The 14371-nt window shown below is 37.0% G+C and overlaps 1 protein-coding gene across 2 annotated transcripts; it reads left to right on the top strand.

Moving 5' to 3' along the window:
- Window positions 1–919: 919 nt before the first annotated feature.
- Window positions 920–13803, top strand: Pdcd4 (Programmed cell death 4). 2 transcript variants are annotated; one of them, XM_053767090.2, is made up of 10 exons: window positions 920–1379; window positions 2256–2416; window positions 2889–2990; window positions 4711–4828; window positions 6296–6455; window positions 7113–7202; window positions 7499–7631; window positions 12090–12200; window positions 12476–12615; window positions 13007–13803. In XM_053767090.2, the coding sequence occupies exons 1-10, from the start codon at window positions 1136–1138 to the stop codon at window positions 13077–13079; spliced, it is 1332 nt and encodes a 443-aa protein (XP_053623065.1). In that variant the 5' UTR covers window positions 920–1135; the 3' UTR covers window positions 13080–13803. The 2 variants fall into 2 exon arrangements, with proteins under 2 accessions (XP_053623065.1, XP_053623066.1); XM_053767091.2 differs by lacking the exon at window positions 920–1379 and adding an exon at window positions 1666–1768.
- The last annotated feature ends 568 nt before the right edge of the window (window positions 13804–14371 follow it).

Genomic DNA, 14371 nt, shown 5'->3' with positions numbered 1-14371 from the left:
AGGTTCCAGCTTCCAATCCTACTCGTGCCACACGAGTTTGTATACCAATCTGACTCAAGTGTAGTAGTTTTCATAAATAAATAAATATATTAGGACAAATCACACAGATTGAGCTAGCCCCAAAGTAAGTTCGTGACTTGTGTTATGGGATACCAACTCAACGATACTATATTTTATAACAAATACATATATAGATAAACATCCAAGACCCGGGCCAATCAGAAAAAGATCATTTTCCATCATGACCCGACCGAGGATCGAACCCGGGACCTCTCGGTTCAGAGGCAAGCACTTTACCACTGCGCCACCGAGGTCGTCAAAGTAATAAAATAAACCACCACTTGCTTCCTGTGAAGGAAAACGTGAGGAAACCTGCAATGTGTAGTGTGGACAGTTGTATGCGACTACTTGCCACAAGATAGGTAGTCGAAAAGTCATGTTAGATGCCGTTAGGAGACTTGAATAATTCTGACACCAGTGTTAGCAATAACACTCGCTATTTTGTGTAAGAAAGTAGGTGGGGGAGGAGACGTTAATTTTGCAAAGAATTCGTGTAAAGAGATAGGGCTATTTCATAGGTGCTTCCTATGGATCTGCTTTTAATTGCCGCGTATCGTTACCACATAACTTTTGTTAGATTAATAGTAATAGACACCGATATTAGAATACTGTCCATATACTATACTGTATATACGGAGGTCAGTATGTTCATACAAAAAAATACATAATTTAACAAATATTCCGTATTTGCTGGGTCACGCGATAACTCGATTAGTTAATAAAAAGTAAAATGATTAAACGACAAATGACACGTAACTGGTTCATCACTAGTGTAGGCACAACAATTTTTCTGTTGTTGGCAATGTTGGCACTATTTATCCTCCGTCCGGTCGCCATGTTATTATGCTAACTTCACGTTGGTTCGATCGTGTACTAACTAGACTAGGTGTGTGTACCTCAAAACAAAAATAATTGCGTCGTGCGATCCATTGTTGATCTATCTGCGGTAATCAAATTGAAAAAAATACTGCTGTTATCTTTGAAAGTGGAAGTCTAATTAGATTTTCCGGACTATTTCTGTGAATAGATCATTGTTTACATTTGCTACACCAAAGCCGGTCCCTCCGTCGCCGCTATGGAAGTCGAACGTGTCGACTCTGAAAACGTGGCGATGGACGAATCTGCAAAGACGGTGGCCGATGGAGGTGCCGGGGACGCAGCAACGTCCCAAACGGAGAAACTAAGACGCAAAGGCAAGAAATATGCTCGTGCGAATAGCAAGGAAGGAATTAGTGCTGTAACTCCGCTTCCAAAATATCGGAGCTGGAAGAACAGTAGGAGACCACGGAATGGTCACGGCCGTGGGTTGCCGAAAAAAGGTTAGTATTGTGTAAAAATCTTCCAATTGAGCCAAAAAAAATCTTATTTACATTGAAAGTTGTAGGTAGAGAGTTCTAGACCTTTTATGCAGCATGAATACAGCTGCATTTGGGTCATTTTATGTAACATTTGTTTACTACGCACCGGCAGGCGCGTCGATTCGATGTTATGGTTTTCTACTATACATATATACAAAATACGATAACTTCAAGGCCAAACGACTTTCTGCGCAGTTACGCAGTTTACCTATTTTTGCAGTAGTGCCGCCAATGCTGTGGTCTTGACGCGTTTTATCCAATGGCATGCATGAGCAGATGACAAAAATATTAATAAAAATAATATATTCCATTAGTCAAAATAATAGTTTAAAATGCCATGAAAAAATTTGGTTAGCAAAAAAAAATCTGTCTATAAAACAATGATCCTTAAATTGAAATCAAAATCAAATCATTTATTCAGAAATTAGGCCTTCACAGGCACTTTTTCACGTCATATTCTAAATTAAATTATGTTTACCAAAGCTACAAACTACTAGCATTTCGGAACGACCACTGCTGAGAAGAAATGCCGAAAGAAACTCATTCAAACAGTGTTGGTCCCTACATAACCCCCATTGGGTTATGTGGGGTCAATTTAAGGATCATTAAAAAGAGTCTGTTAGACTCTGCTGACCAAATGATGCTGACACTGAATAATTATTTTGCAGTTCAGGCCAATTTTGATAATATGTTGCTGACCAATTAGCTATTTTAGCTAACCAAATATATTTAGTATATGTATGTAACTGAAACTAACTGACCAGTTCCCTTCCCGTTATCTAGAGCATACACATTTTTTTTGTCATCTACCCTACCATATACTTTGACTGTTTTCAGGCGGTGCCGGCGGCAAGGGCGTGTGGGGAGCACCTGGCTCAGAACTGCTTGAAGAGTACGAGGAAGACGCTAACGACCCAAATTATGACTCTGAGGCCGTCTCCAATGGAGACATTGAGTTCAAGCAGGTTATAGTCGAAGCGGAACCCGAAGAGATTGTGGTAAGCCAGTGATCTTTGCACCAGGGCTTCGAATACCGTTGTAACTCCTGTAACATTACCAATTATTAGCATAACCTGAAAGGTGGTTGCCAGGAATTGCTCCTGACATGGGAACTCAATATTTGATTTCTTAAGATTTTAGATGGTTCTTTATTTTGAAGGACGTTAATGATGGCGGTTAAAATGCAAGAAACTCTACCCCATAAAAATCGGAACATCTGATAAAACAGAAAGTCAGCCGCCTAAATTACGGCGCCTAAAATAAAACACACGCCTATTTTTTGGCGCTAGTGACCTCCGCCCGTGTCTCTCGCTGTTCCCGCGCCTATTTAAATATTATTTTTATATTGGCTAAAAATGGCGCCGAAAGTATTTTATACAGTGCCTTTTTTAGGCGCCGTAATTTAGGCGGCTGAAAATAGTCTCCGTCTAAACCTACCTTTATAATACACACAATTATATTATCCCACAGCGCAAAGCGGAGCCAGTGATCTTAGAATACTTTGAACACGGTGACACGAATGCAGCAGCTGAAGACTTCCTCGAGTTCGTCACAGCCAAAAGGAGCCACTTGGTGAGATCTTCATTTTACTTCAGCTCGGGTTTGATTTGAGTGAGTATCGGGTTAACTGAGGGTCATATCATCATCATTAACTCATCATGAATAAATAAATATATACGGACAAATCACACAGATTGAGCTAGCCCCAAAGTAAGTTCGAGACTTGTGTTATGGGTTACTAAGTCAACGATACTATATTCTATAACAAATACATATAGACAAAGCAACCTGAAAAAGTTGATGTCCCATGTTGACCTGACTGGGGATCGAACCTGGGACCTCCAGTGTAGCAGTCTGGCATGATGACCATTAGGCCACGTTTGTGTTAATGATGAATGTGTAAAGAAAAAAAATATATTAACATTAGTAAAATATTATTGTTTTTATACCAAATAAATAGTAGTAGCTTTTCTTTCTTTCTTTTCCCTATTGTCATCAATAGGATACTTGAAAATGTCAGAATAGTAAAAAGTATGCATAATCCAGATAAAATAGATATATTTAGGATCATTATGATAATTCATAGACTGTAACGATGCAGATGTTGCAGTTGGTTGGAAAGTTAATTTTCAAAAAGTATGAAATTATAAAAATAAACTAATTGGGTTATGTCATCAGTAAAGATGGCTTGAGGAAGGACACCAATAAAACAAGGAACCGCCATTAGTACACTGATTATTCCGCCTTTGACATTGACACCAACTTGACAGCCAATACACAACAAACAAAAAATATTAATATTAATAAAAGTTTCAAAATTCTTGCTTGTAACTGTCGTAACAAACATTGCATTTTTTCGCATTGAAATATTACTCTATTGTGACGTCACGTTGAGTGTAATTTAGTACGGAGCGTTTAGACGAATCCTAAATGTGTGATTTTATTTTTGTCATATCTTTGAAAGCATTGTCATTATCACAGTGTTTTTTTTTTACTGGAGTTACTTATAATATAATTGGCTTCGAATACCCAGTCAACTAGCGATAGTTTGAGAGGATATTTATGTTCCATGAGTATACGTACCTTATGGAGGGCAGTCGCTTAAGACGTAATGCGCATCCCAACTAATAATTATATACTAGATGTTGCCCGGGTCTTCCCTCCCATGGGAATTTTGAGATAAAATATAGCCTATAGCAATCTTGGGTAGTGTAACTTTCTAATGGTGAAAGAATTATTGAAATCGTTTCGTAGATTACCCGCCTCAAACATACAAACTCACAAACGCTTACCTCTTTATAATAATAGTATAGAGAAAAAGTAGTTCCCACCTGGAATATCATTAGATGATTTACTGAGAAATAGCCTTGTAACCAAGATTACGGAAATAACTACATAAATTATATTGACGGGACTTAGCACGAATTTGTTTTAATTTAATGTCGCTGACATTTCAACGACCTTTCTGTCGCCTCGGTCGCAGCCAGACCGTGTTTGCGGTGTGATAATATAATTTATGTAGTTACATGTTCAAATGTAAAAATTTTATTGATAAAAAGCTATTACTTCTTCTATGGGTGGCTCTCCAACTAGCGAAGGTCAGCAATTAGCATGATGAAGTTCTTCTTGTCCTTAGCTCGGCGGAACAGCTCAGCTGCGCTCGCTATCCCGGTCCATTCTCGGATGTTCCGCAGCCAAGATATTTTCCTTCCTCCATCCTTTCACTTCCCAGCGACTTTACCCATTACACTACACTATAACTGGAATAAATTGGTATATATTTTTTGTGTAGATATGCGAGACCATCATCGAGATAGCGCTGGACCATAAGCCTTCACACTGCGAGATGGCTTCTGTTCTGATCTCAGACTTATACGGGAGAGTGCTTTCTGCCAAGGATATTGGATATGGTGAGTGCCCTTGTTATGAGCGGTCCCGCCATATAGTACGACCAGTTCGTATCCTACCGTGGATGTCGTACGAGGCGACTAAGGGCCTTGGCAGCAAAATTAAATCTAATGAAATTTGCTGTCTACAGGGTGACTTTTTATACATTGGCAAAATTTTGTCTACACGCTCAGTCCATGATTCTGAACAAATTTTAGTACGGGAGTGACTCCGAAATTGTTAAAAAAAATCAACTGTTCTACATATACAAAATTAAATACCTAACTTGTGGAAAATGTATGAATCAGCTGATTTTTTTTTTCACGATTTCAAGGTTGCTTCCATACGAAAAGTTGTTCAGTGCCGTCGACTGAGCATGTAGATAAAATAATGCCTATGTATAAGAAATCACCCTGTATAATATGTAATCTCTCGGGTAAAACATAAAAAAATATACACTTAAAACTTCCCAAGGAAACACATTGTGTATTGGTGAAAACAGCATGGAAATCGGTGCAGTAGTTTCTTTGAGTTTATTGCGAACAGACAGACAAACAGACGCAGCAGAAGACTTATAATAGTAAGGAAGAATATAATGATTATGACATACATAAAGTATCTCATTACTTTCTAGAACTCGAATACTATATTTGGCTGTAGTGGGTTGAGTTGAGATCCAATACAATTTTAATGTATTTAAAAGACCTACATTTGTTAATTGACGTCATTGGAGAAAAGGCCGCGGTGAAGTTTGTTGCGCCGCTTCTTCTTCACCTGCGCTTTGGAAGTCGGCGGTAGACTTAAGTTTTAATTAATTTTTTGACATCAATAACTGATGTGTATCATACTAAATTGATTAAAAAATATTGAATTTGTATTTGAATATTGATAGGTCGATGGCGTAATGTATGAATAAATGAATTGTTTATTTACTTGAAACATAGTACAAATAGTATATTAACATAATTTAACATGTAATGTACAATCTTATCTGTTACAATATAATATCGTTTATCGGATTGAAAGTGATCTTATCGCTGTAATAGGACCCGCGAGATGTGCATTACATAATGACTTTACCCTAAATGAGCGATTCGCAAATTTGCACATAACAAAATGTGCGTAAAACATCGTGTGATCCTGGTTGATTATTTAACTTGTGTGTGAAATGGAGAAGGCAATGGCGAAACGATTCATTAATAGTGCCAAGAAAGTCGTTGTGTGTGTTTCACTCCACGTAATTACCACGATCCTCAGGCAGGAATTCGCCTATGAAGAGTCTATCCGGTACAGAGTTGAAATTGCCCACGTCGCTTCAGTTTCCATGACAATGCATTATTATGATAAGCATGACCCCAGGATCGACTCCCAACGAGGGAACTCTTCAACTACAACAGAGACTTGATATTTTTTTTCACGCGTTGAATGCAACAAGATCTCTTTAACGACAAAAGTTTGAGGCAAAAATTATTTTTTTTAAATCTTTATAGCATTCGAGAGACTATTGGACAAATTACCCGACTTAGTCCTGGACACGCCTGACGCATGCGTGCTACTGTCAAACTTCATAGCGCGGTGTGTGGCCGACGACTGCCTGCCGCCGCGGTTCGTGCAGACGCAGACGCAGGCAGAGCTCAACGCGCACGCCAAGTAAGTCTGACGTCCGTCCGGCTGCCGGTCGTCAAATTTTAGAAACTTAGTTTTGAGTGGGTTTCGGGACGTTATAATTAAGGATGCGGCCCTTATGAGGGATATAGGGTTTGACGTCGGCCCGCCGGGTGGTCGTCAAAATCTAAAAACTTATTTTTAACCTATGTCGTGACGTCACAGTTGAGGGTGCAACCAGGAACACGCGAGGATGAGATTGAGGGTTTGATATCGTTAAAATTTACAATCTTATTTTTAAGTTTGCTTCGGAACGACGCAGCTGAGGATGGAACCAAAATACGCTAGGATAAGGTTTCGGGGCGTCATAGAATGCATATAGCTAGGGACTCTCGATGAGGCAGAGAGGCAGGCGGCCGATTATTAAATTACAGCCGAATCTGCAATATTTACAAAGTTATTCGACGACCTCGGTAGCGCAGTGGTAAAGCGCTGGTCCCGGGTACGATCCCCGGTCGGGTCATGATGGAAAATGATCTTTTTCTGATTGGCCCGGGTCTTGGATGTTTATCTATATATGTATTTGTTATAAAATATGGTATTGTTGAGTTAGTATCCCATAACACAAGTCTCGAACTTATTTTGGGGCTAGGCTCTGTGTGATTTGTCCTAATATATTTATTTATATTTGTTTTTTTACAGACAAGCAATACATAGAGCGGAGACGCTGCTATCAATGAAGCAAGGTTTGGTGAGGCTCGACAACATTTGGGGTGTTGGTGGCGGCATCAGGTATGTGTTTCATCAGAACATGAATTCGTCATAACCTTCATTTTAATTCGTTTAAGCAAAATTTTTGTGGGAAGAAATAAATACATTTAAATAAATAAAATTACGGTATGTGTTGTCTAAATTTTATCTTGTTGGTATCTAACCGGTTTTGTTTGAAGCTGTGGTGGTGTAATGGTAAAAATTCTAATGCGATTAGTCAAGCCAACAGGTAAAAATTTCGTGTTGTCCGATCGGTAGGACAAAGGAAGTCTGACTACGTGGCCAAGGACTTGTAAAACAAAAACATTATGTTGCAGGCCAGTAAAATCGCTGATCCGTCAGATCCAACTCCTGCTCAAAGAGTACCTGACCTCCGGTGACCTCGCGGAGGCCATGCGGTGTGTCCGCGAACTGGAGGTGCCTCACTTCCACCACGAGCTCGTGTACGAGGTAACTCTTCCGATGTTATGTCCGCCTAGTACTTCTGACTGTAATTATGCCATTTTGTTTCAGTTTTTTTATTAGTATGCAATGTAACCGGTACAGATTGAAATCTCTTCCGATGTTATGTGAGCCTAGTACTCCTGACTGTTTATGCCATTTTGTTTCTTTTTTTATTTATTTATTCCATTTTACAATAAGACATTGTGTCGGAATTAACATTAGGCATACAATTAAATCATACAAAATAAATAATAATAAATAATGTCCTATCCATATAATAATTTACAATTTAACATTTACTAATACATTGTTAACATTCACTTACATAAAAACAATTAAAAATTCAAATTCGTCATTTAAGTATTTATAAGTCATATTTAACCTATTTAACATTCAATTATGAAATTTGTGTCATCAAGTTAATTCATCTACTGCATAAAAGCATTTGTCCAATAAATAAGCTCTCAGTCGCGCCTTAAATACATTTACGTTAGTTATTAATTTAAAATCGCGAGGTAGTCTGTTAAAAAGTTTAACTGCTTGGAATTGAACGCTTTGCTCAGTTATTTTTAAATGTGGTATAAGGAAATTTGGAATGTCTTTTCGTCTAGAATTCAAGCGTTCTATCCTTTCACCTTCGGTTTCATACTTATCTAAATGCTTAACTAGATTTGTAAGTAAAATGAAAATATACAAACACGGGACTGTGAGGATTTTTAAATCTACAAAATGTCTTCTGCAAGACTCCGTTTGATGTTTACAGAGCATTGTTCTTATTGCCCTTTTTTGTAATATGAACGCTTTTTTTAAATTATAATCATAGCTTTTCCCCCAAAATTGGATACTATATCTCAAGTGAGCTTCAACCAGTGCATAATATGTCATTTTTAATTGTTCCAACGTCAAATCCTCCCTAAAGCTTCTTAGAGCATAGCATGCAGAACTTATTTTGCTTTCTATATGTTTTAGTTCTTCCTTCCAGTTCAGACAAGCATCAATATGTATACCAAGGAACTTCACAGACTCTGCAAGATCTACACGCTCATTATTTAACTTAACCTCCAAGACATCCTTATTCCCAGCAGTGGTTTTAAATAGTATGGCGGTGGTTTTTTGCAGATTTAGTTTAAGGTTATTGGCATTGAACCACTCAGAAAAGGCCACAAGTGACCTATTGACTGTTTTATTAAGTTCCTCAATAGTTTTTGCGCCTATAACTGCATTTGTATCATCTGCAAATACCACAAGTCCGATATTAGGTATGACATTATACATAAAGGGTATCAAGTCATTTGTAAACAATAGGAAAAACAATGGCCCTAAAATAGATCCTTGTGGTACGCCTCTAATTATCTTTGTCAACTTAGATTTACTTGTTTTAACAAAATTATTCTCTGTACACTTTAGTTCAACGTATTGGTATCTATTTGTTAAGTATGAATTTAACAGTTCTAGAACCTTGTGTTTAATACCATAAAATTCTAGCTTATTCAGCAATATCTCGTGATCTACAGTGTCAAATGCTGAGCTCAGGTCCAGAAAAAGTCCAGCTACTTTCATTTTTCCATTTAGACGTTGAATGACCTCCTGAACCAAAGTATCTATCGCTTCACTGGTTCCAATATTCGCCTGATAACCGAATTGTCTTGAGTCTAGAATGTTATTCGCATTGAGATGATTTATGAGACGTATTTTAATCAATTTCTCAAAAATTTTTGCGAGGGTTGGCAGTAACGAAATAGGCCTATAGTTACCCGAGTCATTCTTTGACCCCTTTTTATGAACAGGCAACACTTTGGCTATTTTTAATTGCTCAGGAAATATTCCCTGTTTGTAACATTTGTTATAAAAGGTGGCGAGCGGTTTGGCTAACAGGTCCAAATTTTGTTTAAATACTGAGATTGGTATTTCATCCCAACCAGATGATCTCTTATCTTCCATCTTTGATACAATCTTGGTAATTTCCGCTGGAGTTATATAGTCCCAGCTCATATCCACTCTACATTGTTGACTGTTTTGTGTAAGTAAATTCATTGATAGTTCTAAGTTACCTGTAATGGACGACCGACTGTGATCAAACTTATCTGCGAAAATATCTACTATCGTGTCTGTGCTGTCAATGAATTTATTGTTTTCCTTCAACAATATTTTTTCCTTATCTGTATTCGAGACTTTTTTTCTGTGTTTATTCACCACACTCCAAATAGCCTTGGATGAACCTTTTGATTTCTTTATTTCTGACTGAACGGCTAATTTTTTGGCGTATCTTAACACTTTTCTAAATATTCTAATGTATTTGTGTCTATAATTTAATATTGTTTCGTCATTTACTAATCCTTGTGCAGGCATAAGAAAGCGTTTCATTTTGCAAGATACCTTAATTCCTTTCGTTATCCAATTTAGGTTCTGTGTAGATCTTGATCGAAACATTTTCACTTTCTTTTTGAAACTCTTTTCAAAAATTTCATTTATATATTTAAGAAAAGTGTTTATCCCGTATTCGTTCCAATTGTGTGCCAGAATATTTTTTCGGAACACATTATTGTTCTCCTCATTAAATACTCTTTGTTCTCTCTTACAAGTTACATTTTTCTTCTTTGTTTCACTTGTTGTTGGAAGTACCACATTGCATAAAAGCGCAGCATGACCATCCGAAATACCATTATGATCTATAGCGGTATTAAGTATGCAATCTTCTGGGAGGTTAGTTAAAAAGTTATCCAGGCAGGATTGTCTATTACCTTGTATGTAAGTAACTGATGAGATAAGAGGTCTAAAATTGTAGCATTTTAGCAAGGAAAGGAATTCTGCTCTTTGATCATCGTCGGTGAGGAGATCAACGTTAAAATCTCCACCAATAATACATTTTTTATCGAAAAAGTGTTGAAGTAATAATTCTAGTTGGGTTAGAAAGGCTTTAAAGTATTTGTCCAACATATTTCTATAGACGCAGACTAAATTAATACCAGTTTCTAAATCTTTGATGCCACAAACTTCAAAATACTCCATTTTGTATAATTTCTTACAAACTAATAAATCTTCAACATTGCAAGTATTGGTTGCCAAAATAAGACTACCACCTCTTTTTTTGGTTACTCTACTGTTATGTGATACAATTTTATAATTCGTTAAGTCAAATAGTTCAATTTTTTTACTGTTTAAAAAGTGTTCTGTTATACAAATAAATTGCGGTTTCAAGTTAGTTAGTGATTCTATGTACATGTCCAATTCATTCTTTTTTGTCGTCAAGCTACACACATTTTGATGATATATATATAAATTACGCGATACATTCCTATTATCAATTTTTATGTCACTAGTTACATAAATGTTCTTATCCGGTAAAGTTGTTTGTACATAACTATTTTCAATATTAATTTTAGGGTAATCACTAATTGTTTTCACGAAAAAATGTTCTAGACAGATGATCAAAAATATTTTTAATTCCCAAATTACTTATTTTTCAAATTACTTAAGTTTCAGTTGTTTTTGTATGAGTATGCCTGTTGTAATGGTACAGATAGAAATCTCTTCCGATGTTATGTGAGCCTAGTACTCCTGACTGCTTATGCCATTTTGTTTCAGTTGTTTTTGTATGAGTATGCCTGTTGTACAATGGTACAGATAGAAATCTCTTCCGATGTTATGTGAGCCTAGTACTCCTGACTGTGTTTATGCCATTTTATTTCAGCTGTTGTATGAGTATGCAAGATGTAATGTTGCAGATTGAAATCTCTTGGGATGTTATGTGCTCTTAGTACTATAGTCTTAGTACTAGGCGGACATAACATATTATGCCATTTTATCTGACTTTCGCATTTATGAATTATTTACTCGTGCCACATGAGTTTGTATACCAATTTGACTCATGTATAGTAGTTATCGTCGACCACCACTTGTGTCGTGAGGAAACCTGCGCTCTGGTTGATAGTTCAGAGTTCTTAGTGCGAGTTTGCTATTGAGACACAGCGAACCAATTATATTGCGCCTTGGTGACGCGACGACAAGCCCGCCGCAATTTGATTGGTACGCTGCGTTTCACTTCGAATCGATTCGGTAGTGTGAAGTGAGCACTAAGCCCTCAGTTCACTAGTGTGTACGCGACTACTTGCCACTAGATGGCGGTAGCTAGTCGTAAAAGTCACGTCATAGGCGACTTGAATAAAATCTGACACCAGTGTTAGCAATAGTATACTCGATATGAATGAATGAATAATTGAGCGAACGAGGTCTACAAACTCCTGGAAAAATACATTATTCGTATGTATGTTTGTAACGCGACAACTTTCGAAAACTTTGTTAAGTCGTTTTTGTAATATTCACAAGTTTGTAAAAGAAAATATTGTGTTCGCGAAGACTTAAGTTCGCACCGTACGACTAGTATTAGCACGGAGTATAGTTTATTCGTTAGACATAATATATTGTGTTGAACGATAGTTTTTGAGATGTAATTCTTCCTTTCAGACAATACTGTTGGCCCTGGAATCTATAAACTCGAGTGTTGAGGAGCAGCTATGCAAATTCCTTGCTGAGTTGAGCCGCTGTGTAATCGTGTCTCCGGACCAGATGGACCGGGTATGTCTCAATCAATCTCTCTTATACAGGGTTACTGGTATCTAACGTATAACCTTCCAAAGGCGCATAAGGTACATCAAACTGGGCACATTATATCAAGGCGTCGTATTGCCGGGACTGGCATTATTGTAAATATTTCATTTGTAAGTTTTCATTATAAGTTTAGTTTTAATTTAATTTTATTTTTATAAATAACATGTAAATACACTCGTTAAATTCGATTTAAAATCTAGTCTATAGTGTATTATAGTTGAAGCGATATATCGTTTGCCCAGGGCTTCCTCCGCGTGCTAGAAGACATGACAGACATAGTGTTGGACGTGCCGCTGGCGTACGTGATGCTGGCGCGGGTGGTGGAGCGCTGCACGCAGAAGATAAAGCTGGGGCCGGCGGTGCTGCAGCGCATGCCCAACAGGTAATGTGCTACATGATGGACATAATATATATAAAACTCTTCCGTTACTAAGTGACTGACTGACTGACTGACTGACTGACTGACTGACTGACTGACTGACTGACTGACTGACTGACTGATTGACTGACTGACTGACAGACAACGTACAGCCAAAACTACTGGGCTTAGAAAGCTGAGCACTAAGAAGGGATTTCCTGAAATTCCCACAGGAAACGGAGGTTTACTCACATACGAAGTTCTGGGCAAAAGCTAGTGTGTTACAACAAGTACAAGTTTACAACACAAATATTTTGTCGCGCGTTTAACGCAACAAAATCTCACTGACTAACTTAATTGATACAAGATCAAGAATGTTAAGTTTTTAAACTCAATCTTTTTAAATATATTGCAGAGGGCGCAAGCGCTTCGTCTCTGAAGGCGACGGTGGCGCCATCAAGGACCACGCGCTCAAACTCCGCGAGTAGATTGCTTCGCCGCGCACGGACATACATACACACATGCACACATTGACAATACCACTCCTCAGGTGTTATCGTGAGAAAATAAAGAAAAAAAAATCTTCTCTGTTTCATCGCTTTCTGATAGCTTAATGTGTAACATCGAACAGCGCTTGTTACACAAGTGTTGATATGGTTAACCGGCAAACTTTATATAGATCTAGTAGTTAGTTTATCTGTCAGATTGCAAGAGAGTATCACATTGTCTATATGTTACATAACATTGTTTCAACAAGTGTTGGTTGTAACTGACAAACTTAAAATGTATCAAGCAGTTTATTATAAGTTTATCTAGCAGTTTATCTGTCAGATTGATATTATCAGAGAGTGGCGAAACAGGCCCGAAGTGTCGTAACTATTTATGTAATACGTCAAAAGTAATACAATTTTTTTTTTTATAATGTTCTGCTTCGGCCAAATATTCACTTATTTTCGCTTACATCTGTCAGTGAAATATCTTTGTAGTTATATCCCATATGGGATAATATTTTAAGGGATTTGTCAAAGCTGAAGAAATATGTTTTAATTAATAGAACAGAAGGACTATTTTTGCACGAATTGTTCGAGGTTTTAATACATTTAAATATAAAAACCATTTTTTGTGAAACATTATCATGTGACAAATTAAATCGTCAGAAAAAAAAAGTAATTTTAAGTTGGCGACATCGTAATTTGATGTGTGAAAAATAAATTTAAAGATGATAAAAAAAGTAATTGACAAATATTATTTGGCGTTTCAATGAGGGCGCCACTTAATTTCAAAATATGAAATTTGAATAGTTTCGACGTTAGTTCACTTTTCTACCACGCGTCAAATTATTCTTGTCAGAGTAAATTTCTGTGTTACAGTATTCATAGGATTTCTGTGAAATTCTAATTTCAAATATTATTTTTTTCTTTAATATAGGTAAAATAGTTCCGTTTAGTACAAAATGTCCGTGTCGTGGAGCATTTCAAATTTCGAACGCCTGCCATTCGAGCGCATTCGAAATGTTTATTTTTAAAATCTACACTCATTCGAGAAGCGAATGTATTTCTTTTTTTTTTCTTTATAAAATAATACTGGCTGGATAAATATTTAAAGTTAATTTTGCAGAGATTTTTTAAATAGAATGCTGCATCTACACTGTCGCGTTTCGACGAATCCTTTCGCGAATTCAATGTTGTATAGGTCTGTGTGATTTTACCTTGTCATGTAAATTATGTTTTAATGGCGAGACATGGAGCAATACAAGACTCTGGTTGTGTAAGATGCGGCT

Source organism: Plodia interpunctella, chromosome 30, assembly GCF_027563975.2.
Source record: "Plodia interpunctella isolate USDA-ARS_2022_Savannah chromosome 30, ilPloInte3.2, whole genome shotgun sequence".
NCBI classification, from domain to species: domain Eukaryota; kingdom Metazoa; phylum Arthropoda; class Insecta; order Lepidoptera; family Pyralidae; genus Plodia; species Plodia interpunctella.
Note: the sequence above shows the minus strand (reverse complement) of the source record. Positions and strands in the feature narration are given on the sequence as shown.

Bases quoted from the DNA above. Each gene is read 5' to 3' on its own strand.
- Pdcd4 (XM_053767090.2), top strand. From the start codon at position 1,136: ATGGAAGTCGAACGTGTCGACTCTGAAAACGTGGCGATGGACGAATCT. The intron at 4,829-6,295 runs GTGAGTGCCCTT...AAATCTTTATAG, and splicing joins TGCCAAGGATATTGGATATG to CATTCGAGAGACTATTGGAC. The intron at 12,616-13,006 runs GTAATGTGCTAC...AATATATTGCAG, and splicing joins CTGCAGCGCATGCCCAACAG to AGGGCGCAAGCGCTTCGTCT.